Here is a 23,530-nt window from a genome sequence, read left to right as displayed (position 1 = left end):
TGGGACCAGATGATGGTTAAATTAACTTGTTAATTAATTACGAATAGGTTGCAGCAGTGTACGTATGCATATAGAACAGGACAGAATTAATCGTGTGGTTAGTTCGAGTAAACAAAGAAACAAAATGAGAATGAGATGGAGGTGTTTAGCTTGGAAGCATCGAACAATCCATCCGTTGATTGGGAAGCTAGAGGAAGAAGACAGCGATGGAGTTGGCGAGCCGGCGAATGGTCAAAGATGGCCAACTTTGGTTTTAAGGTGTTAATTGTTAAATCGTTCGAGCTATAGTGTGCTAGTCAACGGTTCCATCTGACCAATATTTTTTCACTAAGACCCCTTATATTTTGACTATTTTCGTGAAATGAACTTGGCTCTATGATAAGGATCTATATGCAGACGCGGCCTTATAATTGCTACCTACTGGCGATAAGCAGTGAACTATTGAAGTACTCCCTCCGTTACATATACAAGTTTATAAAAACAATATAATAGTATTTTCAACACAAACAATCATATTATAAAAATATATCCAATGTTATATTTAACTAAACTAAACTAATTTGATATTACATATGTTACTATTTTTTTTAAACGTAAAGAAGTTTGATTAGAAAAAACAACTTAAAATATGAAATGGAGGAAGTAGTAGTTTTTCTTCCGGTTTCGATGTGTTAAACAAAATTAAGGTTAAATATTTATAACTTTGAGTATCAATAGTTTTAAGTTTAATTATTTTAAATACACTAGAATAACATATATAGATTTAATTTACAAAGTATTGTAATAAAACAAAAACTTGTGATACATATATTATAATAGAAGAACATGGTTAAAGATATATATCAGAGACCGTATCATTATTTAAAACTTGTCAATTATATAACCAGAGGGAGTAGGTGTTGCCATCTTCCATAACCACTGAAAAATTGCAACGATTAAATATTAATCATCATCAAGAGAGACTAGGGAAGACTTGAAGTGACATTAATTACGAGGACTATTAAGCAAAATCAGAGAAATGAGAGGGTACATAGCAAAGAAGCGACTTGGCTGGACCTTCTGGGTCCCTTTCGTGGAGTTTATAATCCCAGGCTGCAGCTGCAAGCCAGCCGGCCTGAGAGAGAGGAGAGGAGAGGGACTCCATTGGCGACAAGCTAAGCTTAGCTATAGCTATAGCTAGCTAGCTTAGCCCCTGCCTTCCAAGGAGGAAGAAACGAGGCGTACATATACCCATCCCCTCCTCCTCGACGGCTAGCTGCTACCTCGTCTGATCGATCGATCGATCTCCTCGTCGGCCATGGCGGTAAGCTTTCTTTGCTCTTTCTTCTTGCTCTTCTGTTCTTGGGCATGGGCATACCTTGCAATTGCATGCGACCATGTTCTTCCATCGCTCTTTCTGCCACAGTTTACCGTTAGGCGTAGGCTAAGTTTGATCTGTCCATGGTTTTCTGGTTCAATATCTGAACCTGAAATTTCTGAAGGAACAGTTCTCACTTTCTTAATAACTTCAGAGTAACTCGTTTTTATCTGTCCATGGTTTTTGGATGCGAAATCTGAGCCTGGATTTTCTGAAAGAACCGTAACAGGATCACCACGATTTTGTTTCTTGTCATCCAGTGTTAGCTAGTTAATTAGTTGGAACACCGGTTTCATCGCTTGGAAAACAAAGTCCTCTGTTGCTGTGCTCTTGTTCTGCTTGAATCCACCTAGTTTGCTCAACTTGAATGGTATGAATAACTTATTGCTTGTGTGAACGAAGGAATATCCTTGACGTGTTCATCTGCAAGAAGTCTTTCTTGATGGTTGAGATGTATCGTTCCATCACATTAAGTTGTTTTTTTTTCTTTCCGAATAAACATTTAAGTTGTAGTATTGTCTCCATAGTATTCATACCACAATTAATGAAACTGCCATAGAAGATAGATGTTGTCTGCTTAACTCACTGGAATACGACGTCCTGGATAATCAATTGTTCTCCCTTAATAGATTACATTATTCAAAATCTGTTCTAACCTGAAGATTGAATTTGTATATAACCAAAACTGAAGAGATAAGGGATGCATCATGCATGATGCATCTGTGTCTCTTTGACTTGAAATTTCTCCCACTTTTTGTAATCTTAATCAAACGTAGGGTGTCAGCAAGGTAGACCTACCTTGCGCTGTCATTTCTCCAGAAGCTTTGACAAATTGGCACACAAAAGAGATTAATTGTCAGACCTGAACACCCAACCGCCGCATTAGCCCGGTCCTGTCTGGCCAGCCTGATTAATCAGTCCAAGTGGTGAAACCACAGCATGTGAACGATTGATTAATTCCGATTAGAAAATCTGCACGTTCCATTTGATTAGTCCGGCCATATACATCAAATGTATGCAGTGTGTGTGCAATTGACCAGTTCCTGGTCTCCATTTTTCTTTTGCTAATTTTTTGCTGGTCAGACTGCTCATTTACAACCACTTGTAGTAGGCAGTAGTACATGATTCAGCAAGTCAGCTCTGTCAAGTTGGCATGTTCAGTAATGTTTACTTCAGCAATGTCCTTATGAGTATGACTTTTGAAAACAAAATCAAAATCTCGATATGTTTGATGAATTCGCACAGCTGTTTTTTTTGTAGTTGTATATGGCTGCTTGTAGAAGTTGATCTGACATGCAAAAGAAAATGTTCTTTTTTAGGTTAAAATTGTGGCAGTGGTCATGTCAGCGATTTTTATAATTCTTAAGAAGACATCGTGATATACCATATTTTATAGTCTAATTTTTGTTTTACCATCTAGTACACTAAAACTGTATAGTAGTTACTGGGATTCAGGATCCACTATCTCAGTATACCTAAATTTCGGATCGGAAAAAAAATAAACATTAAACAAATTCTGACCGAATTTAAATACATTTTGCCACATACGCAATTTTTTTTTTTGAATTTTTCGTGCGAAATAGTTTCATGCCCCGGTCAAAAAATCCCCAAAATTGTGAGAAGGGGAAGAAAATGCATGGCGGCAATGGCTGATCATATATAGCTTTGCATTTATGCAGCAGCAGCAGAAGAAGAACGCGCACGTGCCGAAATTCGGCAACTGGGACAATGGCGGCAACGTGCCGTACACCGTCTACTTCGAGAACGCGCGCAAGGGCAAGGTCGCCGCCGCCGGCAAGATGTTCAACCCCAACGACCCCGTCGACAACCCGGAGGCCTTCTCCTCCTCCATCGCCGCGCCATCGCCGAGCCGAGCCCCTCCTCCTCCGCCGTCCCACCACGAGCGCGCCCCGAGCGACGCGCCGCCGCCGCCGGCGCCGGCCCCCTACGCCGGCGGCTCGCCGTACCACCGCCACGCCGCTGGTGGTGGCGAGACGCCGCCGGCAAGAAGAGGAGGCGGGCGGACAAGCGGCGGCGGCGGGTCGTCGTACAGCGTCGAGCACTCGCCGTCGCCGTCGCCGCTGCACCCCTACTCCGACAGCGGGAGCGGCAGCTACGGCGGCGGCCTCGTCGCCAACTCCCGCGCCAAGGGCGGCGGCGGCGGCGCCCCGCGCGGCAACGAGACAGTAAGCTAGCTTCCCTCCGCTCCGCTCGACCTCTCCGCCATTGATGACGCTTTTGCGAGCTTCGTGACCTTGTTGTTGTGATCGCCAATGGCAGCCGACGAGGGGGTCGGCGGTGCCGCGGTTCGGCGACTGGGACTCGAACCCGGCGTCGGCGGACGGCTACACGCACATCTTCAACAAGGTGAGGGAGGAGAAGCAGACCGGCCAGGCCGCCGGGAAGCCGGCGGCGGGGCTCGGCAAGGGCGGCGCCGCCGCCGCCGGCCACGGCAACGCCGCCAAGCGATACCACGACGACGACTTCGCCTCCACGGTGAGCCACTCCACCAACCAACCATTGCACATAGGGGCCTCATCTTTTAGTTGCTTATATTTATCAACCAAAATTTAAATTTTCTACTTTAAATTTAGCTGATTTTAAGGTTTTTTATCGAAATTTATTTTTTAGCCTTTACTTTTAAATCGCTAGAACACGTATATAAAAGTTTTATTAACAAATTATTTTTTGTTTGTAAATATAGTGTTTCACTTATACCGCGAATAAGCGAAACGATGGCTCCGCTAGGTTCTCGATTTCTTTTACATTTCTGATCTCATTTGAGCTCTGCATTTTTTTTTTAATTTGCAGAAGTGCTCCTGCTTTGGATGGTGCAAATAGAGATGGATTTTGAGGCTGTTATCAATGTGATTGTAAATTGCAGAGAATGGGATTTTCGTTTCCCCAGTGCGATTCATCAGCTTCGAAACTGCATTTGGTCATAGATTATTTTTTTGGAAGTGGGGAAATATACATTACAGTATAGTTCATGCCTGCTGTAATGGTAGATTACGTATTGGATTGTTTGGTTCCTTCTGTACTGGATTTACATGCTTGTAATGGCAGGTTAAAGCTTGGGCTGTTTCTTGTTCTTATCGTCATTTAATTTGTCCCTTGTCAACACAGAAAGTCCATTATGCACGTATTAATCTATGAAACTAGATTTCTGGTAGATTTGGAGTTTTTTGTTTTTTGGATAGCTTATTATTGCTGAAGCTGGCAGTCTGCTGCAGAGCTCCCTTAATCGAAGACTGATGAACGGTCGCATCACATGCACTCTGATCCTCAAAAGTTCTAGAAGCAATCTGTTCTTTTTCCTTCTGAATTTACTAAACAAAAACAGTGTAAATTGAATTGCTTGAAACTATTATCATACAAAAAAGAAATGCACATACGGTGCGTACTGGATCAAGAACACTCAAAACCCAGGGGCTATTCAGATTGTAGCTAAAATAAACCTTACCAAATTTTGGCAAGTTGACAATATTACTAAAATTTTAGTAGAATTTCTTATGTATTTACCAAAGTTTGACAACAAACTAAATATAGACACTTTTTTTGGTAATTTTATCTAAAAAAATATAGTATGGTTAAAAATGGTATCAATCTAAACAGCCCCCAATCGGATGGCCTAGTGAGCGTAGCTAGTCCATCTGGATTCAAATCTAGTTTTACAGTTTTATCCGGCCCATCTACGTGTGTGGGCCGTGATTGAGGCCCATCAAAACGAGTCCGAGACGAGGAGTGGTCAGCACCGGGGCCCACCTATCAGAAGCCCAGCGCGGGAGGAGAGGAAGAGGAGGGCGCCAAAGTCCACAGCGACTCCCCTTTCCTTCCGATCCGTCCCGAACTCGAAGCGAAACCCTAGCGAGTTTGCGCCGCGGTTCGTTTTGGTTGTTCGTTCGAGACCGATTCGGGTAAGGTTTCCCCCTCGCCAATTCACCCCTTCCGTTTATTAACTGCTCTGATGATTTGCCTCATCTGATTCATCTGTTCTTTGCTCTGGGATTCCGCCGCGGAAGCAAGCTCGTCCGGTTTCCATCGGCGTCTGGGATCGGGCTCGCTAAGACTTTTCTTGATTTAGTAAGCTGATCCCCCTCAGTTCGTTGTGAATTGTGACGGATTCGGGAAAAATTCAGGCACTCTTGATCAGGGTTTGGGGTTTAGCAGTCTCGGTGAGCATTTGTTTCCCCCCAAATCTTTCTTTCTTTATTGTTGTTGCGCATCTGTGTGTTGTGATAAGTTCTGCGAAATGTGATATAAAGTTATGTGTGTATAGATCGTAGAGAGCTGAGATTAGAGGATATCATTGTAATTGATATTTGACAACACCTAAAAAAGAAGTTTTTTAAGTCGGCAGGAGCATGAGAATTGCCTGATTAGATGATCTTTACAGGTTCTTTATATACCACATACTTGAAATTTCCCAGTGCTTGCAGGCATTTCTCATCTCGACTCTTGTTTTGCCAAAGTATTGTTGAATTGTTCCCTTCCTTCCAAATTTCCAGGGTTCTCAGTTTTGTTTTTTTCCCCCTCTTTTGCTCTTCTGGCGTGCCCAGGATCGCAATCTGCGTTTTTTTGGTGCCTATCTATCTTTAATGCAATGATACGCAAATCTTGTGCATGTTGCCAAAAAATGGGCATTTCTTGTAAAAACTGTTAAGGGAATTAGGGTACTTAAGCTGAAGATTCAGCAATAAGTAATTGTGGCTCACTGATTTCCAGGTTATTCCAAATATCATAAGAATCATGAGTACTGCAAGTACTGCACGCTCTAGGAAGCGAGCCCATGATGGATCCAGACAAAAAGTTGATGTTATAAACTTGGAAACAACTGCTCCAGTGGTGAACACTGGGAGCCAGCATGAGGCTCTGATCCTTAGGGGTACACGGACCTCACCCATCGATGTTGAAGCTCTAGATGATAAAGTAAGCTTTTGCTTTCTTCTGTCTCCAATTAAGCGAATGAATAACTGAAACCTTTACAAGAAGCTGAAGCTGATGTTTCTTTTTGATAGAGGAGGAGCAGAAAAATTATGAGGCGCTCTGTGGCTGTAGTGGATCTGGAGAAGGATACTGGTCCGGGAGGTAAGTACATTACTTATGTTTGAACTCCACATAGCTTAGTCTAAAAGAACTATTTGGAAGTCTTGTGTTACTCAGAAACATTTGGATACTTCCAAGTGACATAAGAAATGTGCACCATTAATTCTAACCCATAGTTCTGTACTGTAGGTGAAACTGAAACTTGATAGTACATCGGTGTACTGTCTTATAGATTATTATTACAAGACACTACAACATATACAATAATTATGATTCATACCTCACAAATGTTCATCATGATTCCCTGTTTTCCCTGTTCCCCAAGGTTATGGCGTTGCTGGAGCTATATTTTCCCGGGGCAGAAATTTTCAGGGTGCTGTACATGTTATATGCCTTTCTCCAGATAGGGAAGAAGGGACCAGCAAGGTTGTTAATCTTTTTAAGTTGATCTTCTTTGTACTGTGATGATAATTGCAATTCCGCATTGGCTGGTGTATGTATATTGTTTTCTTAATGCTTAGTATTGTACTCCTACATGCAACTCATAATATGCTCTCACCTTTGCAGCCGAAAAATGTGGCCCAAACCAGTACGACGCATGCCAAGGTTGCTCCAAAGGAACCAACCTTTACCTGTCCTGTGTGTCTGAACAAACTGGACAAACCATCCACGACAAATTGCGGTCATATCTTCTGCGAGAAATGCATCCAGGCATGCCTCAAGGCTCAGAAGAAATGCCCTACTTGTAGGAAGAGTCTAGGGATCAAGAGCTTCCATCGTGTTTACCTCCCTACTCCTGATTATGATTAATTAGTTTCTGCTGGCCTGAACCTCACTAGTCCACTCCTGCACATTCATCTTGTGTGCAAAAGAACTTGAGCAGTAGTTAGAGTTAGACATTTAGTCTTTATTTGTTAGCCCTGTAGGCTAACAATGTGGTAAGAAGTGCACAACACGATTCTTAGCTCATTGACTACATCTGATCTGATTTGTATGTAATGGCGTGCATTTTTCTCCTGTGGGTTCTGAAAAAGGGAAAATATCAAGTTTTCCATGACGGCATGACCCATGAGGTTCACTATAACAATGGCATTCCTTTACAAGTGTTACAAACCGCTGTTCTGACTCGATCGTGAATTGATTCATGATTTAACTACTGTACAGCCACTCAATGTGATGTGAGATGCTAAATTCTACTGTAATCTATCGGCACAAACTTGTTGCTCGCTTTCACCATCTTCATTCTACCTCTAATCGATGCCAACCTGAACTGAAAACAACCTGATATTGAATGTTTGAGTCTTTATATAAAAACAAAAAGAATTGTGGGTTTTATGATGAACTCATGAACTCATCTGAGTTCACGGAGCAGATAGCCGGAAGAGGCGCCGGGGAGGGTCGGAGATTTAGGGGCGTTTGGTTCACTCTCTCACTTTGCCAAACTTTGCCACACTTTCTAGGATATTTGTTTGTTTCACTTCTAAAGTTATGGTATGCCAAAGATTTTCAATTCAAAGGCCCACATGTTATACACTCATCTTTTAGCCAAACCTTGTCTAAGGTGTGGCCATCAATTTATAAGCCACACATTTGGCTAGTTTTGGCATGGAGGTTTGGCAATGTTTGGGAGTGAACCAAACAAGGTCCACAGGAACCGTTGGATCGAGAATGTACGGTCCAGATGCAAGAGGGGTAAAAAAAGCCGCTGATGCTGGTTCACGGGAGCCATTGGATCGCAGGAATCGTCCGATCGAGAATGTGCGGTCAAAAATCATGCGGATAAAGTGCGGCGATGCCTCCGAACCCCTTGAGTCCGTGAAATCCGTTGGATTGTGATGATGCGGTGAACAATCAGGCACACAGTGTCCGTATATTTCTTGACTTCTTGTGTACTGATAACTTAAGCTTGATATCTATACTTTGGGGGTTTGATGATCTTCTGATTCCACAGCTAATTAGGGATTAAATCGCCGTGACCTGCATGGAATTAATGCAGTTCAGTCAATGCGAGATATCTCAAGCTCATTGTGGATCCAAACCGTCGGCTCTCTTTTATCTGCTTCTAGGCTCCAAGCTCCAGCTTCCCTGAAATGATGTGAGAGTAGGACGTGTTGAGTACTTAATAATCCAAGAAAATGACATGGATGAAAGATCGATCATCCATGGTGATGGTGTCATTGCTGTCCATGCACCATGCATGTCGGTGAATCCAAACCAATATCTCCTTTCGATCTGTTTTCTCCTTTTCGAGCAAATCTAACAGGTTACACAGGTTCAGGAAAAGTTGCATCATCCATCCACATGAACATGCATGATGAGGGTAAAACTGTGAAGATATAGGGAGAAAACAACTCTGAATTACTCGAAAGACGATCGATCCGCCGGTAATCACCAGTACAGTTTCAGTATGAGGCCATGCATGGGGTCTTGAATTATTCAGTTTTACGATTGAGTCGGTAATTAAAAACGATAAGAAATCTGGGCTAACTTCCACCATCGACGAACATCATCTCGCAATGGCACTTATCCGACCTCCCGTCGAGTCCATGAGATCCGTTGGAATATTGATTGGAGTGGGCTGCAATTATTTTATTTAATTGTGCGCCAGTCAGGATTCGAACTCAAGACTTTTGGCTCTAATACCATATTAAGTTGCATGCATCAGCCAGTTGTACCTAAAGCCTAAGCTGATAGGGAAAGACGGGCAATTCACTTTATACACTCCAACAGAAATTAGGGATTAATCCTCCGTGACCTGCATGGAATTCAGTTCAGTCAATGCCAGATATCTCAAAGTTGATCGATTCATTCCGATTTCAGATGATGACACAACCGTCGGCTCTCTTATCCGCTTCTATAGTTCCAGCTTCCCTGAACTGAAATGATGTGAGAGTAGGACGTGCTCAGTACTTAATCCAAGAAAATGACATTGGTGAAGGATCATTCATTGGTGTCATTTCTGTCCATGCACCATGCATGTCGGTGAACACAAATCAATATCTCCTCTTTGTATTATCTTCTTCTTTTCGAGCAGATTAACAGGTTCAGGAGAAGTTGCATGATCCATACCTTTTCTTTTCCATTTTGTAATTTTCTTCATCTTTTTTTTTTACTGTATCTTCTTATTTTCCTTTGAGTATTGGCATCAAGAAAGAAGAGCAAAAGACTAGCCGGATGCAGCATAATCTCACATGACAATATGCCCTTCCTCTGCAAAAAGTGTCAAGAAATACTAGTCCATTTCAATCAGCAACAGAGCTAAGTACAAGGACAACCCTGTCCGGACCAGATGCTGCATTGGATTTGATTGGGCTTGTCTGGATTTGGACAGCCATGTGTTGGCCGGAGAAACCAAACAAGATCAAGAGCAAAATGAAATTAATCATTGAGTATACACTCCTTGGATGGATCTTTCACTCATCATGATTCATGCATCCTTGCTCATGTTCACCAATGCAAAATGCATGGGCCTGAACCTGAAGCTTCTTCCACAACATGCCATGAGAATAATAGAGGTGGGATCAATGGCACCTTAAGATCAACATTCCATCATGGTCTAAAGAACAGAACCTTCCATCATCAACCCATGAACCCCCAAAGCTGTGGGCCCCGGCCATGTGTGAGCCTAGCCAGTGGGCCACCCCCCTGACTGGTGACCTATTGCTCCTCTCATCAGGCGTCACTACACACTACAACAAGTGAAAAAAGTGAAAAAAAAAAGAAATCTACTTTTAATCTTTGCATATGGCATCAACATTAGCAAAAGTGGACATGTTGCCAGGATCATCCACGAGTCTTGTACATCGGCCAATATATTCAGAACTTTCATCCACGTTAATCTGGCAGATGAGCTTTGTCAAATGCAGTTTTAACACTAGAGTTCAGCTCCATTCATGGAGTGAGACAGGAGCGGCCACCGACAGACTGACAGAATCGCTCGTAGAAAAAGAGTGCAGTTCAGATGATTAATGTTCCATCTGCATACAGAATTCAAATACTAGATTATGGCCTAGTTTAAAATAGATTATTGACTAATTTATTATAGTAGATTATATGATATACCACACCAATCTTAAAATATAGCAACTTTTAGCTATGAATTTAGACGCACAATTGTCCAAATTCATAGCTAGAAATGCTTGTATTTTGGGACGGGGTAGTAAGTTAAATGACTTGATAAATAACTTAACAAACGACTTAGAACAAATGCATTAGAACAAGAAATGCATACAATGCATTAGGAATTTTTTTTAAGAAACATTTTTAGAGACGTGGATCTAATAATTCTCTCGATAATAATCATGTGAGTACTCCCTCCGTCTCAATATATAGTAACCTAGAATCGAATTTAACATATTGTAGAATTATAAATTTGGACAAAACTATATCTAAATTCGTAGTCCCATGCTAAGCTTACTATACATTAGAACGAATGGAGACATTGAGTAGTTGAAAAGAAATATAATGGAGATCGGGTCCACAGCACATCACTAGCAGCTGATCCAGAAAATATAGCAACTTTTAGCTATGAATTTAGACACACAATTGTCCAAATTCATAGCTAGAAATGCTTGTATTTTGGGACGGGGTAGTAAGTTAAATGTTTTGATAAATAACTTAACAAACGACTTAGAACAAATGCATTAGAACAAGAAATGCATACAATGCATTAGGAAATTTTTTTTAAGAAACATTTTTAGATATGTGGATCAAATAATTCTCTCGATAATAATCATGTGAGTACTTCCTCCGTCTCAATATATAGTAACCTAGAATCGAATTTGACATATTGTAGAATTATAAATTTGGACAAAACTATATCTAAATTCGTAGTCCCATGCTAAGCTTACTATTCATTAGAACGAATGGAGACATTGAGTAGTTGAAAAGAATAGAACGGAGATCGGGTTCACAGCACATCACTAGCAGCTGATCCAGAAAAACGTTTTGTGCACATTTTCATATCTTTGGCAGCGATCACAATGCCCAATAATATCGTTTTCACCGAACATAGTATAAAACAGTAATACTATCAGCATTTTCTTTTTTACTCGAGAGAGCCTAAAAAATTACTGGAGTACAGTAATACAAGTATGCCTTTAGCAATCGAGGCAAACCTTGGACCTAAACTGGAGTTAAGTAGATCTCCCAGGCTACCGTGTTTTCACAGTAACACGCTCTTGGTATGCCCGGTGAGACAGTCTTCATCATCAATCATGTCATTACCACCCACAAGCGAGATTTTTGAAGTGCGGGAAGATTTTCATGATCGAGTGATAGAGGTATGGGATAAGCCGGTGAAAGGGCAAAACGCTATCCAAAGATGGAACAATAAGATGAGTGCCTTATGGCGCCATCTAAAAGGCTGGGCAACTAACACTAGTGGCTTTTATCATATAGAGAAAGGACAATTGCAACACACCATTTATACTCCTGATATCACCACAGAAAGTCGTGTCCTAACTGATCTAGAAAGACAGACACTTTCAATCCAGAGATCGGTTGGCACACCTACTTGGGGGAGAAGAAACTAAATGGTATCAAAGGGGTAAATCTACCGATGTTCTTCTTGGTGATAATAATACTAAATATTATCACTTGATTGCTAATGGCAAACATGGAAAGAAACAGATTATTAGCCTAGACCGGGATGAAGAAAAAATTGAGGGGAACGATGCTTCAAAAAAATTACATCACAAAATTCTATAAAAAGTTTTTTGGACCACCGGAAGTAAGTTCCCTTTCCCTAGATGATTCCAAATTAGATGACATCCTCCAAGTGTCAGAGGCAGAAAATGATTATCTTATTGCCCCTCTCTCCGAGGAGGAGGAGGTAAGAGAGGCGGTTTTTGGGATGGAAACAAATAGGGCGCCAGATCCAGATGGCTTTCCCGCTGAATTTTAGGAAAAATTTTAGGATGTTCTCAAGCATGATTTATTGCTTATGTTCAATAAATTTTATGCTGGAGAGTTCCCAATTTTTAGCCTTAATTTTAGGGTAATCACCTTGATACCCAAAGTAAAAGAGGCTAACCGAATACATATACAGACCGATATAGTCTTTTAAATGCTAGCTTTCAAATCTTCATCAAGGTTGCCACTAATAGAATCAATTCGGTGGCAAATCGTATAAATAGTGAGACCAACTCAGACAGCTTTCATGCGAGGGAACAACATCTAACTGAAACAATGAAATACTAGTGCTCGATAGGAGCAAATTATATGGTTAACCATGTCATTATAACGGAAAAGAAGCATTTCATAGTTAACCGTATCATTAGAACGAACAAGGAAAGAGGTTATCGACTGTTCGCGTCCCACGAACATCCGCGAACTAGACCCACCCCGATTACGTGGTGTCAAAGGCAGTGTCCAAGACAGCAAAATCAGCCCTGTTATGTCATTTGGCCTTGATTCGCACGCAGTACACAAGTTCGTGCATCAGTCTGTGCACTATTGCATATACCTTGCGTCTTCATGTACTGCTAACTTAATTTACTCAATAAGCATGGGTTAATTTACTCAATAAGCATGGGCCAGTCAGACATTCATCATGATATGACGACAGTTTAGTTCATGTACAATATAAACTTTCCAAAGTGTTTATACAGTATATATAGTCATAGCTATTTCTTAAACTCTTAAGAAATGCAAATATATACAATATTTAAAGAGGCAGACTAAGGAGTATAAAAAAAGATGCTTCACAACACGATTGTCACAAGATGAAAAGTTCATCTTGCTCTCCATGGTAGATACAAGGAATTGCTTTGGTGCAGCTCCTGTCCTGCTAATGTAAATTGGTGTTTTTCATATTATTAAGAGAATAAGGAAAATGCCATCGAAAAGATACAAGCTGCAAGATATCATCGCCTGTGAGAATGGCATGTGGGGAATGTCAATAACATATATGTTGGCATTTTCCAACTCCGTTATTTTTTAGATGCCACCAAGCAAGCTGTCATTAATTACCACGTTCACATTCAATATGTTTCCTAACTACACACTAGCACAAGTGTTGCAAATTTTATTTTCTCTAGGTATACATAACAAAATTGAAAAAATCACAGGGTAGACATATTCTATTCAAGCAAAATTTTATTATGAGAATCAATTTCATTTGCTAGATTTTAATAAAACAAATACTCAGAAAATAGAGGACAAGTTCATTGTTCAGTATGTATGTATTTTTTTATCTGTCCAATTAAGTTTGAATTTGGACTAGAAATTTTGTCTGTCCTAGCTTGGGAATTTCTAGACCGAGTGGAAATGAAATTTGCAAAAAGTGTACCATTTCCACATGATGCTTCCCCACTTAACTTCTTTAAGTTGTCGATTCAGTTACTCTTCTCCAGAAATTTTACATTTGTAAAAATTATTGGATGATCTTCAGCCTTCACATTATCAACAGTTCAAATGCTTAAAAGTATCCAGAAATATGCAGTTTATAGACAGGTCATTAGGGTAATGACTCACCGAAGTGATCTTCAATCAAGCCTCAGCTGTTTCTGGGAGTGTAATCAATCGAGATGCAGAATCGTATACCAATGAACTGCTACAACTGATAAACATACAAAGTAACCACATTAGTTAAAATATAAGATAGAATGCATCAGAAACCGAGGACTAGATTTCAAATCCATACTTTGCACATTTCACACTGTTTCTTGCACCACCGCTAGGCACAGACAGTATAGTCCCAAAGAAGGAAAGATTTTCATTGCCACAGTTCGGGCACGGTCCCTAGTTATCAAAAAATTTGTCATTTTGTACCATACTTAACATGCCCACGATGTATGATAAGACAATGAAAATACCTTCAAAATTAAAAAGTCCTTCACTATGGCACTCGTAATTGCCTGTGCTACCCAAAATATTAGAGGCAGTGCGGCAAACCATGTGAAGATGAAACTGAAAGGCTCTGGCAACTGCATCATTCATGGATGTAATCAGTAAATAACAATGTTTATTATCTAAAAAAATCAGTAAATAACAAAGTTTGTTTTATGGCATCAGATCCACTGTAAGGTCTGATGTAGAATTAGACAGTTTGTTCCAAAAGTGACGTATGATATAGAATTACAGGAGTCTACCATGCTCAGTATTTCAAAAACAACATTGTAGGTTACTATTAGATGGTTATCGTGGCACTGCTGTAATATTTATTTTCTGGAAAAATCCATACATGACATGGAAAGCACATATCAGGTATGGCATCATCAATTAAGCCCAACAGTTAAAACAATGGCGTTATTTGAACAAGCCAAACTCCAATTACAAGGAAGATGTTTCGTGAACATATTTCTTATAGCTTGTTGGAAAATATGGAAGAAGCATAAGGACATTAGCAGGTTGGCAAAAAACAGTTAAAGATATTTACTCTGCTTATGTAGAGGGTAAATGATGTTCATGAAAAAAAGACCAACACAATTTCTGATATATTATAAACCATTTATTTTTTATTTTTACTTTTCTACCTCCCATAGGTGCCTCACTATATTCCCATACTTTCCATATTACCCTTACTGGTGATGATGCACGTTCTACTGTATGAGGGCCCACATTGCATGGATGCTTTCAAACAGTGCATGTATGTTTAGTTCTTTACATGCATAAAATCCCGAGGATGTCATATATATAACATCCTCAGAATTTTATACATGTAAAGAACTAAAGATACATTATATATTGGTGACTCAGCTACTCCCTCCATCCTAAAATAAGTTCATTTTTTACCCATCCCACACATACAAATACAAAACCAAAAAAGATTATAATACTCTCACTTTACCAAATCCTAGTGCAATTATACCCTACTTTCACAAATTACGATACAATGATTGCTTAAAAGTGAACTTATTTTAGGACAAATGGGAGGCAAAAATGAACTTATTATGGGAAGGAAGAAGTATTATTATGAGAGAGGGCCCCACAGACCCTCGGGCCCACATATCAGTGAGCAGTACTGTATGGATCTCAATTGGTATATTATCTTGAATTTGTTAGAACTAACCTCAAGAAGATATGTGATCTCAAAACCTGTCAAATCATCCAGGAAGAAGAATCTGTGAAGACAAAATCTAGATTAGATATAAACACAGTATTTAGTACACATAAACAAAACTGCCAAAAACAATAATGATTCTTCATCAAAGTGAAAAATGACCATAAATCTAGTCAAGAAAAAACATATTAAACATGGCGTAATGCAAAAAAAAAAATGTATCTCTGACATCATGTCATATGATTCTCACAGTGTCAGAGCTACAACTGCTGCTGGAACATTTAGCAGGAACATCTTGAAGTAATCGACAGTCAAGTCACTGTAGACCTGCGAAAATAACAAATTTGTTACTCCAGGATAGATTAACTAAACAGCATCACATTAGCACCCAAAATAGTGATGATGTGAATAAGGTCATGTCTCTACAAAATAGTTCTCTAAGCTAAACTATTCTTGTTTTAATTTTGACATGACATGGTTTTTGACACTAGATCATAGCATGTTGCTGGAAATATTCTTATAGATATCTACACAGGGGAAGCTCCCCATGTAGGGAGATGTGACCATGGTTACTATTAATACAACCATCGCTCACATCAAGATCAAGTTGACCAAGTTCTGGAATCTAATCCGGCCACCTGCTACGGTGCTGACTTCAAACTACCGCCAAATGTGCATACAAGCTCTGTTTTGGGTCCATGAGTACTTGATGGAAAGCATTTGGAATCCTCTTTCCAACAGATCCAACCTCATCTCCAAATTCCTAGTAAGTCATCGGCAAATAGAGAAATAAGGTATTGCGCCACTTGTCATGGGCCTTTGGGCTTGTAACTTTGTTTGGGACCCTGGCCCATGTGGGGCCCATGTGGGGTGCACCCCAACCAGGTGTAACACGACCCTAGGGGCCCCTAGGTCGTCAACCCACCGCCTTAAATAGCTAGGTACCCCTTCAGGGTTTATAGAGTTTTGTTTAGATTAAGGTTTAGTTTCGCTACTTTGCTGTGTAATCCCGTGATCGGTTAAATCGCTGATTTGCTCATTACGGAACCCCAACTTATCATTTGTATTCAATTCTTATTTGCAATTCAGATTGCTTTTAGCTTGTTCTTGCTTGTTTCTTCGATCTACTTGCAGGATTAAGGTTGATCTACACCGGCTAGATCAACAACCCACGGAGAGGTGTATCGATCACTAAGGCGCAACACAACAATGTCTCGTACGGTTGTAGGGGGGTCGTCAACGTTTCTCCCAAATCGTAGTTATATTCAACTCACCGAAAGATCGGGTCAATCATAGCCATGAGTGTCTCGAATGGAGCTTAGGATTTATCATAGGGGGGATTGGCTTTCGTGACCTTTCTTGGCCCCGGTTTCATATACTTCTTAATTATACTACCCTGGGGAGGTCTTTCGCTTTGGGGCCGAGTTCTTCGAAGAGGCATAATTTAAACACAATACTTTTTGTTAACCAGATGATTGCAGCATGCTTATCAAAATGGAAATTGCTTACCATACTTTTCATGTTCAACAGTTTTTATTCCACAACAATGGACTGCCATTTGGCTAACTACTTTTTAGGGCTGCTAAACTGAAGCTTTACTATTGTAAATTCCCCATATCTGTTATGTTCAATAGATTAGTGTAATAACTAAACTGCAGTTTACAAAAAAAAATGAATTAGTATAATAAAACAAATAAGTCAATCCCAACCTTTCGACTTCGAAGACTGCATCTTGGACCTTCTTGTACGATTTCACTTCCCTCTTTCTGGCCAAGAGAAAAAAAATAATAACAGATTGACAGGTAAGTTCAGTCTCGGATTTACATTACTGCTACAATGTATGTCTTTTATATGTATGGTTTCATCTTTAAATCTCATTTTTACACTGAAGCTAACTGACAACCAAATATCATGATAGAAATTACTAAAATTTACCATTTAACTCAAAATGCTGAGTCTTATAACTCATGTTTTTTATAAGGCAACTTTAGCATCATTACCATGCTACAGCACTGAGAAGTACAATTAGCGGAGCCCCAAATCTGTCGCTGATATTAAATAATAAGGTAGAATAGCATTCATTTTTTACAGCACTTAATATTACACAATTTAGCAAGTATAAGGTTACTAGGGACAAGAAAGACCAACCCTTAATCTCAGCTTTAGTTCATCGAATTCAGCATCTGTCATAATGGGGTTGCCGGCCACATAAGCCATGGATGCTTCCAAAAGTCTTTGCTCATCAGGGCCTAACGAAAAAAAATATTAAATAAAAAGCAACGATTAAGCATTAACATGACAACATTAGCATGACTGAATTAAAAAAAACCTCTCCTAGTTTTTTTTTATATATAAATTGGACACAAACATTCCTCTGTTTGCAGTTCATCCATTTTCCTGTCTATCCTATCATTTTAATGTTATTGGAGAAACTCAAAAATATATATATCCTATGTTGCCAGTTATCCCACCTATTATGTTTGATTAATTCCAGCATGTTTTTGCAGTTGTCGACAATTTTAATGTTGAAAAGCATCCAAATGTTTGTTGCTCCAAATTATTATGCATAATATTGGAGAATAACTATCCTGATAAGCGATCTTATCGCGAGCCTGCCTGCCTACACATAGCCAGGTGAAGTGTGCAGTGTTGATAAGAATGCTTACAATCATTTTCTCTTTTTCCTGAAAATAAGCAGGGATGTCTCGCATTCACTTAATGATGGATATATGTTGTCTTAAGAATTGAGCTTCCAATGTAACTTGCATTGGGTGGACATAATACAACGGCACCAATCCAGCGAACGCTATCACAAACTCACTGTCGTATATCGAACACAAGGCGATATGAACTATATCCAGAACACAAGGTATTTATGTTTCTCTTCCATTGCGATATATGCGAATGGGCAAATCGCCAAGATCCACACCTAAGTGCACCATGATCGGTTCTCAGTGTGTGCCATCCCACACGCCCCGATCAGGGCGCATGACATGACATGCTCACCACGCAACCGGACAGCCAGAAAATGATAGCAGCTAAACTAGCTACAGGGATATAGATAGGATTTGTCTCTGAATTTCCAACAATAATCTTTTCTTTTCAGCGGCATGCACACTTATAGTGTACAGTAAGGGCCGGGATCTCGTACAAGCTAAGAAGAAAAGGAATATTTTATACCACTTACTTAGCATCACAACGCTGCTTCCTTCCCACATAAGCTCCTCCTTGAGGTTATCGAACTCCTCGTTCGACATTACGGCCTTCTTGTCGTAATAAAAGGCCTAAAGAGAAGGAAAAAGAGGAATCTAATCGAATTAAATTGTGACTCAATTGACTTGTAAGTATAGTGTATGTAAGGTAGGAGGTAGCCGGATTCAACAAGAGGGAAGGGCAGGGCAGGGCACGGGCCTGCAGCGCCTGGAGAAACTCCTGCTCCATCTCCCCAATAGTCTTCTTCTCCTTCCGGTTGATGCTACAGTAGGGGAGCACGTTGCTGTCGACTACACCGTCTTCATTTTCTTCTTGTTGTTGCTGCTGCTGCACCCCTCCTTGCTGATCAGCAGCCTGGGCGGCCCAAACCCGGTGATGGAGTCTCCAGCCCTGACAGTTGGACCAACCGCGCGCCGAAGATGACGTTGTGATGCGGCACCGGCACCGGCACCTCGAGGACGAGGATGTGGACGCCGCGGCGGCGGCGGCGGGGAACACCGGACTGGGTAGGAGCGAGGCCATGAAGGAACGCGACGCCGGCCAGGCCAGCAGCTAGCTAGGCGAGGCAACAGGTACTGGTAGTACAAGAGAGCGGCAACGGGGGAAGGGGCCGGATCCCTGCGTGCGAGCGTGCGTGCGCGTGTGCGGGAGATGCGGTCGTGCGAAAGGGATAAGGTGGTGGTGGTCTTGGTGAACGGGGGAGCGATGTGTGGTGGTCTGGCGCTCCCCTCCTTTATACTGTGATGATCGGAAAATTACACGCCAACGACAAAATCAGACATTGACGATTGGAAGAATCGCACGGACGAAACGGATTGACGGACGAGAAATCTTAATCTTAATTAATAATAATAATTAATAATAATAATTATTAAAAGATTGATATTTTTCCGATCGTCACCCAAAAATTATCGTCCGTAAATCCGAGTGGCATCCTCCGTCCCGCACACATGTGTTCATTGCGTCGCCAAACAAAAAAAACAGAGACAGATTCAAAATCCTTCGCGTAAATAACAAATTTTCCCGTTCGTCACACAGAAATTTTCGTCCGTCCTCCAAATTTTGACCGATTCAGTGCGCATGCTTTCTGCACGACTTGTAGGAGTCCGCATCAAATACAAATAATCCAAAAAAAACAAAATTGAACAAATCGATTTTTAATAGAGGCAAACAAAAACAAAATTGAACAAAGACAGGCAGGGAGGATACCAGATTCAACAGGAAAGGAAGTTGGATGCGGATTCGATTTGAATTCAAAATCGAATAAAATTAACCCCATAAATACACGAAAGAGTTACTACAAGCAATCGAACAAGTCACGGAGCAATTGGTGATATCTGACCTGATTTCACGGAGGCGGGTTTAATTCATCTCCCCATAGATGGGACAGGTCGTAGGCGGCGGTTGGTTCGTGAGGAGGTGGAGGGGGTTCGGTGGGCCTCCGGCGAGGAGGCGGCGGCAGGGCTCCGCCTCCGATGGGGCGGAGGCCATGAGGACGTGGCGGCCCTCAACGGCGAGCTCCTGGATGTTGGGGTGTCGAGGGAGCCAGGCAATGATTCCTGGAGGATGGCGCATTAGGAGCGGCGGCTCCCACATGCGAAGACGTCGAGAAAGCAGGCGGCGGTGGCAATCGTGTGAAGCGGAAGCAAGGCGGCGCGCTCCGCGCTGGGAAGGAGGGGATCGATCTGAAAAGGAAAGCGACGGACTGGAAAAGGACTGTAAAGTAGAAAGGGGATCGATCTGATCTAATCGAACCAAGGAGTGGTTTTTCTTCACCGGGAAAATTAAAACCGACCAGTTCTTTTTTTACAACAGACCGGTTCTTTTCAGAACATGGAAACCGACCCATTATTAGGGATGGCAATCGGACGCGGCGGGCACGGGTAGTGCCTACCCATACCTATGCCCGTGAGATTATTTGTGCCCGTGGGTATACCCATTACTACATGACGGGTAAGGACGGTTGCCCATGCCCATTGCCCGCGGGCGCCTTATGTCCGCGGGCGTGCCCGTTTACCCGCCACAACAAAAGCAGTGGAACAAAAAGTCTACAAGCTACTAAGTTCGAATCGAACTTAAAACATCAAATATTCTCCGCCTCAGTGTCGTGTCTCTCCTCTGGCGGCGATAGAGTAAGAGGAGAGAAATAATAAGGGAAATAAAAGGGAAACCGTACAAAACAAAGAACGTGGCTTATGTAATCACTACCCATGCCCGCTTTGCCCGTTTACCCGCGAAATCTAACTTACCTATGCCCATTTACCCATCGGGCATAGCTTTTGAACCAATAAGATACCCATGGGTATAAAATGGAGAACAAACCCAACCCTAATAGGCTTTTTACCCGCGGGTAAACGGGCAAACGGGCACAATTGCCATCCCTACCCATTATATTCCTGTTCTTTTTCTATTATTTTATTATGTAGGCTCCCACAAAGTAAAAAACTACTGCACAGAAAAAAGGAAGCAAATCTTATCTTATCGTATTTTTCTGTTCGTCACGAAGGCGCTTTCGTCCGTTGGCGGGGTGTCTTCGCAGCCTCCAAATCAATAGCTCTCAGAGTCGGATACAGGAAACACATCCCAAAATCGACACAACCAAAACTCAACCACTCTTTGCCCAAAAAAAACAACCACAATAATCACCAAATCACAAAATACGTCACAAAACTTCACAAAAATATACATAAAAAAGAAGAAGCCGCGGGATCCGCCACCAGCAATCGCCACAGCCACCCTCCGCCGTTGCCACAGCCGTCCTCGGCCGTCGCAACCGCCGCCAACGCCACCACAGCCGTCGGAGGGAGCCGCCGTTACCGGATCCGACCGCGGCCGCCGCCGCCTTTGCCGCGGGAGGAAGGCAAACGGGGGTGGAGGAAGCCGCCGCCGATCCGCCGCGGCCACCATCAACCCGCCGCAACCGCCGCTGTATCCACCGAGGGAGAGGAGGAGGGGGCGAGAGTGGCGAGACAGTGTAGAGGGAGCGGCTGCCAGCGAGGGAGGCGAGATAGCGTGGAGGGAGCGGCCGCCGTTGCCGCTCGCGGGGAGAGGGAGAAGGGCGCCACAGTAGCCGCTCGTGGGGGGAGGGCGCCGCCAACGCTGCTCGGTGGGGGAGGTCGCCGCTACTACGGGGGTAAGGCCGCCATCGCTTTTCGATTCGAGGGAGAGAGGGGATCGGGGCGAGTGGGGAGGTGGGGAGGGAAATAAAATCTAGGGTTAGGGTTTGGCTACAGATATTTATGTATGTTTGGATCAATCTGGACCATCCATTCGATCGGATGGTTCCGGGTTCTCCCGCTCGGGCCGTCGGACTATTGGGCCTCCAAATAGACCTGCAAGTTTGCGCAATCAGAGAAGGAGTTAAAGGAGGTAAATTAGAATTTATTTACGGGATGAGACAGTAAAAAGACTAAAAATGGCCCATAGAGAAATTGGGGTTTTTATTTACATTTTTATTTAAATAAATGCTGAAATGATGTTTGTATTGTCAAAATTAGCAATGAAGCTCCGAAAATTCCAAAAAAGTTTCAAAGAGCGTTATTAATCATGGTTAATTTAATAAAAATTAAATCCAACCATATCATATTATTTTACAACCTGCGGTGGGAAAAGGCGCAGCTACTGTCGCTTACGTTGGGAGAGAAGGGGTATTGTTTATGTCCAGAACTATATCTTATAACTCCCATGGAACTATAAAATAACTGTAATCATTATCATGACAGTATTTTTTCCATTGCAACGCACTATTAAATAATAATTTATTATGAGCTACTATATTACTCTCTGTCATTGGAGACTTCGGTTAAAAATAACTTTGGTTAAAAACAAATATTTTTAGTTTTAATACACCGTACTGAAACACGGGCATTTAGCTATCCGGTAAAATTACTAATAATCTTTTAATTAGTTAAGATTAAGATTCTCCGCACGAATCTCAATGAACATTGAACGGTGTAGATATGAGTTGGGTTTGCAACCGGTTGCACAAAACGCGCTTCCCAACTCTATCCATCACGGTGCGTCATCTCAGCCTCGCGCATGTAGCCCGTATCTTAGGTAGTTTCCAAATTCTAAATTTTCCGAGTTAAACACGAAACTGAAAGGAATCAAACTCTAATCCACCCAATAAAAAATCAGCACAAGGATACATAGGAGAAGACCATATCCAAATTTCCATCTGGAAAAAAGAAACTAAATGACTAAATGAATCGGACTCTAATTCAACTAAAATTCTAACTAATTCCAACTGGAAGAAGAAACTAAAAGAGAATCAGACTCTAATCCAACCAAATAAATAATAAAATCATCAGAAGAGAAATCCACAAGAGAAGTCCAATACACCACAATAAAATCAGCAGAGGGTCGATCGCGCTGCAACACGAAACAATCAAAAATCGGATATGAGAATTTCCAACTCCACCTTGACCTCCTTCTTCAAGCTTGCTGCTGGATCGATGGCGGCTAGGGATCGCTTGATGTTGTGGTCACTAGCCGCATGCGCCCTCCTCCTCCACCGCTGCCCATATCAAGAGAAGATCGGGTGGTCGCCGGCCTCTGCCCATCGCAAGCTTTGCATTGCTGGCCGCCCTCCGTCGTGGGCCTCCACTTTGCTTGTGAGAAACTTGAGAGGTGAAAGATGTGAGGAGGAGGAGGAGGTAGAGTGTGCCGGCGGCTGCTCAGATGCTCGATCTGCGGTTGGCAAGGTTGGTTTGGGAAAGATCCGGGTGAGTGTAAGCGATAGGGAGGTTGACCGGTCGCTTTTCTCGCCCTTTATCCACGCACGCGGATACATCGATAGGATAGGGGGAGAAAACGGTACGGTTCTCCTTTTCTATTTTTCCTACTTAGTTCGTGAAATGAAAATTTTTATGTGTCACATCGGATGTTTGACCGAATGTCGGAAGATGTTT

General features: G+C 41.8%; 3 protein-coding genes across 8 annotated transcripts; 2 read left to right on the top strand and 1 right to left on the bottom strand.

Moving 5' to 3' along the window:
* Positions 1 to 1,093: 1,093 nt before the first annotated feature.
* LOC127781855 (RPM1-interacting protein 4-like) lies at positions 1,094 to 4,529 on the top strand. Of its 3 annotated transcripts, none has more exons than XM_052308918.1 (4): positions 1,094 to 1,303; positions 3,040 to 3,543; positions 3,638 to 3,853; positions 4,169 to 4,529. In XM_052308918.1, exons 1-4 carry the CDS (start codon positions 1,298 to 1,300, stop codon positions 4,196 to 4,198), a joined length of 756 nt encoding a protein of 251 aa, XP_052164878.1. In that variant the 5' UTR covers positions 1,094 to 1,297; the 3' UTR covers positions 4,199 to 4,529. The 3 variants fall into 3 exon arrangements, with proteins under 3 accessions (XP_052164878.1, XP_052164876.1, XP_052164877.1); XM_052308916.1 differs by having other exon boundaries at positions 1,096 to 1,303; positions 3,037 to 3,543; positions 4,169 to 4,458; XM_052308917.1 differs by lacking the exon at positions 1,094 to 1,303 and having other exon boundaries at positions 3,031 to 3,543.
* Positions 4,530 to 5,156: 627 nt separating this feature from the next.
* LOC127781857 (uncharacterized) lies at positions 5,157 to 7,379 on the top strand. Of its 2 annotated transcripts, none has more exons than XM_052308921.1 (6): positions 5,157 to 5,274; positions 5,380 to 5,532; positions 6,083 to 6,286; positions 6,376 to 6,445; positions 6,729 to 6,829; positions 6,971 to 7,379. In XM_052308921.1, exons 3-6 carry the CDS (start codon positions 6,107 to 6,109, stop codon positions 7,211 to 7,213), a joined length of 594 nt encoding a protein of 197 aa, XP_052164881.1. In that variant the 5' UTR covers positions 5,157 to 5,274; positions 5,380 to 5,532; positions 6,083 to 6,106; the 3' UTR covers positions 7,214 to 7,379. The 2 variants fall into 2 exon arrangements, with proteins under 2 accessions (XP_052164881.1, XP_052164882.1); XM_052308922.1 differs by having other exon boundaries at positions 5,159 to 5,274; positions 5,384 to 5,532.
* Positions 7,380 to 12,962: 5,583 nt separating this feature from the next.
* LOC127781851 (PGR5-like protein 1B, chloroplastic) lies at positions 12,963 to 19,931 on the bottom strand. 3 transcript variants are annotated; one of them, XR_008019094.1, is made up of 11 exons: positions 18,819 to 19,931; positions 18,595 to 18,691; positions 17,556 to 17,656; positions 17,117 to 17,173; positions 15,658 to 15,734; positions 15,417 to 15,468; positions 14,221 to 14,331; positions 14,049 to 14,146; positions 13,880 to 13,964; positions 13,695 to 13,797; positions 12,963 to 13,190 (listed from the first exon to the last, which is right to left on the bottom strand). XR_008019094.1 is itself a non-coding variant. In XM_052308914.1 (10 exons), exons 1-9 carry the CDS (start codon positions 19,140 to 19,142, stop codon positions 13,895 to 13,897), a joined length of 987 nt encoding a protein of 328 aa, XP_052164874.1. In that variant the 5' UTR covers positions 19,143 to 19,930; the 3' UTR covers positions 12,963 to 13,193; positions 13,880 to 13,894. The 3 variants fall into 3 exon arrangements, 2 of the variants coding, with proteins under 2 accessions (XP_052164874.1, XP_052164873.1); XM_052308914.1 differs by lacking the exon at positions 13,695 to 13,797 and having other exon boundaries at positions 12,963 to 13,193; positions 18,819 to 19,930; XM_052308913.1 differs by lacking the exon at positions 13,695 to 13,797 and having other exon boundaries at positions 18,819 to 19,929.
* Between the last annotated feature and the right edge of the window lie 3,599 nt (positions 19,932 to 23,530).

The sequence above is a fragment of the Oryza glaberrima genome, chromosome 8, assembly GCF_000147395.1.
Source record: "Oryza glaberrima chromosome 8, OglaRS2, whole genome shotgun sequence".
In the NCBI taxonomy this organism is placed as follows: Eukaryota; Viridiplantae; Streptophyta; class Magnoliopsida; order Poales; family Poaceae; genus Oryza; species Oryza glaberrima.
The sequence above is the reverse complement of the archived record's forward strand: the minus strand, read 5'-3'. Positions and strand labels throughout refer to the sequence as shown.

Coding starts and splice junctions, on each gene's coding strand:
- LOC127781851 (XM_052308914.1), bottom strand. CDS start 19,142: ATGGCCTCGCTCCTACCCAGTCCGGTGTTCCCCGCCGCCGCCGCCGCG. Junction 18,692..18,818: donor AGTTTCTCCAGGCGCTGCAG/GCCCGTGCCCTG, acceptor CCTTCTCTTTAG/GCCTTTTATTACGACAAGAA. Junction 17,657..18,594: donor AAGCAGCGTTGTGATGCTAA/GTAAGTGGTATA, acceptor TTTTTTCGTTAG/GCCCTGATGAGCAAAGACTT.
- LOC127781855 (XM_052308917.1), top strand. CDS start 3,031: ATGCAGCAGCAGCAGAAGAAGAACGCGCACGTGCCGAAATTCGGCAAC. Junction 3,544..3,637: donor CCCCGCGCGGCAACGAGACA/GTAAGCTAGCTT, acceptor CGCCAATGGCAG/CCGACGAGGGGGTCGGCGGT. Junction 3,854..4,168: donor ACGACGACTTCGCCTCCACG/GTGAGCCACTCC, acceptor TTTAATTTGCAG/AAGTGCTCCTGCTTTGGATG.
- LOC127781857 (XM_052308921.1), top strand. CDS start 6,107: ATGAGTACTGCAAGTACTGCACGCTCTAGGAAGCGAGCCCATGATGGA. Junction 6,287..6,375: donor TTGAAGCTCTAGATGATAAA/GTAAGCTTTTGC, acceptor TCTTTTTGATAG/AGGAGGAGCAGAAAAATTAT. Junction 6,830..6,970: donor GGGAAGAAGGGACCAGCAAG/GTTGTTAATCTT, acceptor TCACCTTTGCAG/CCGAAAAATGTGGCCCAAAC.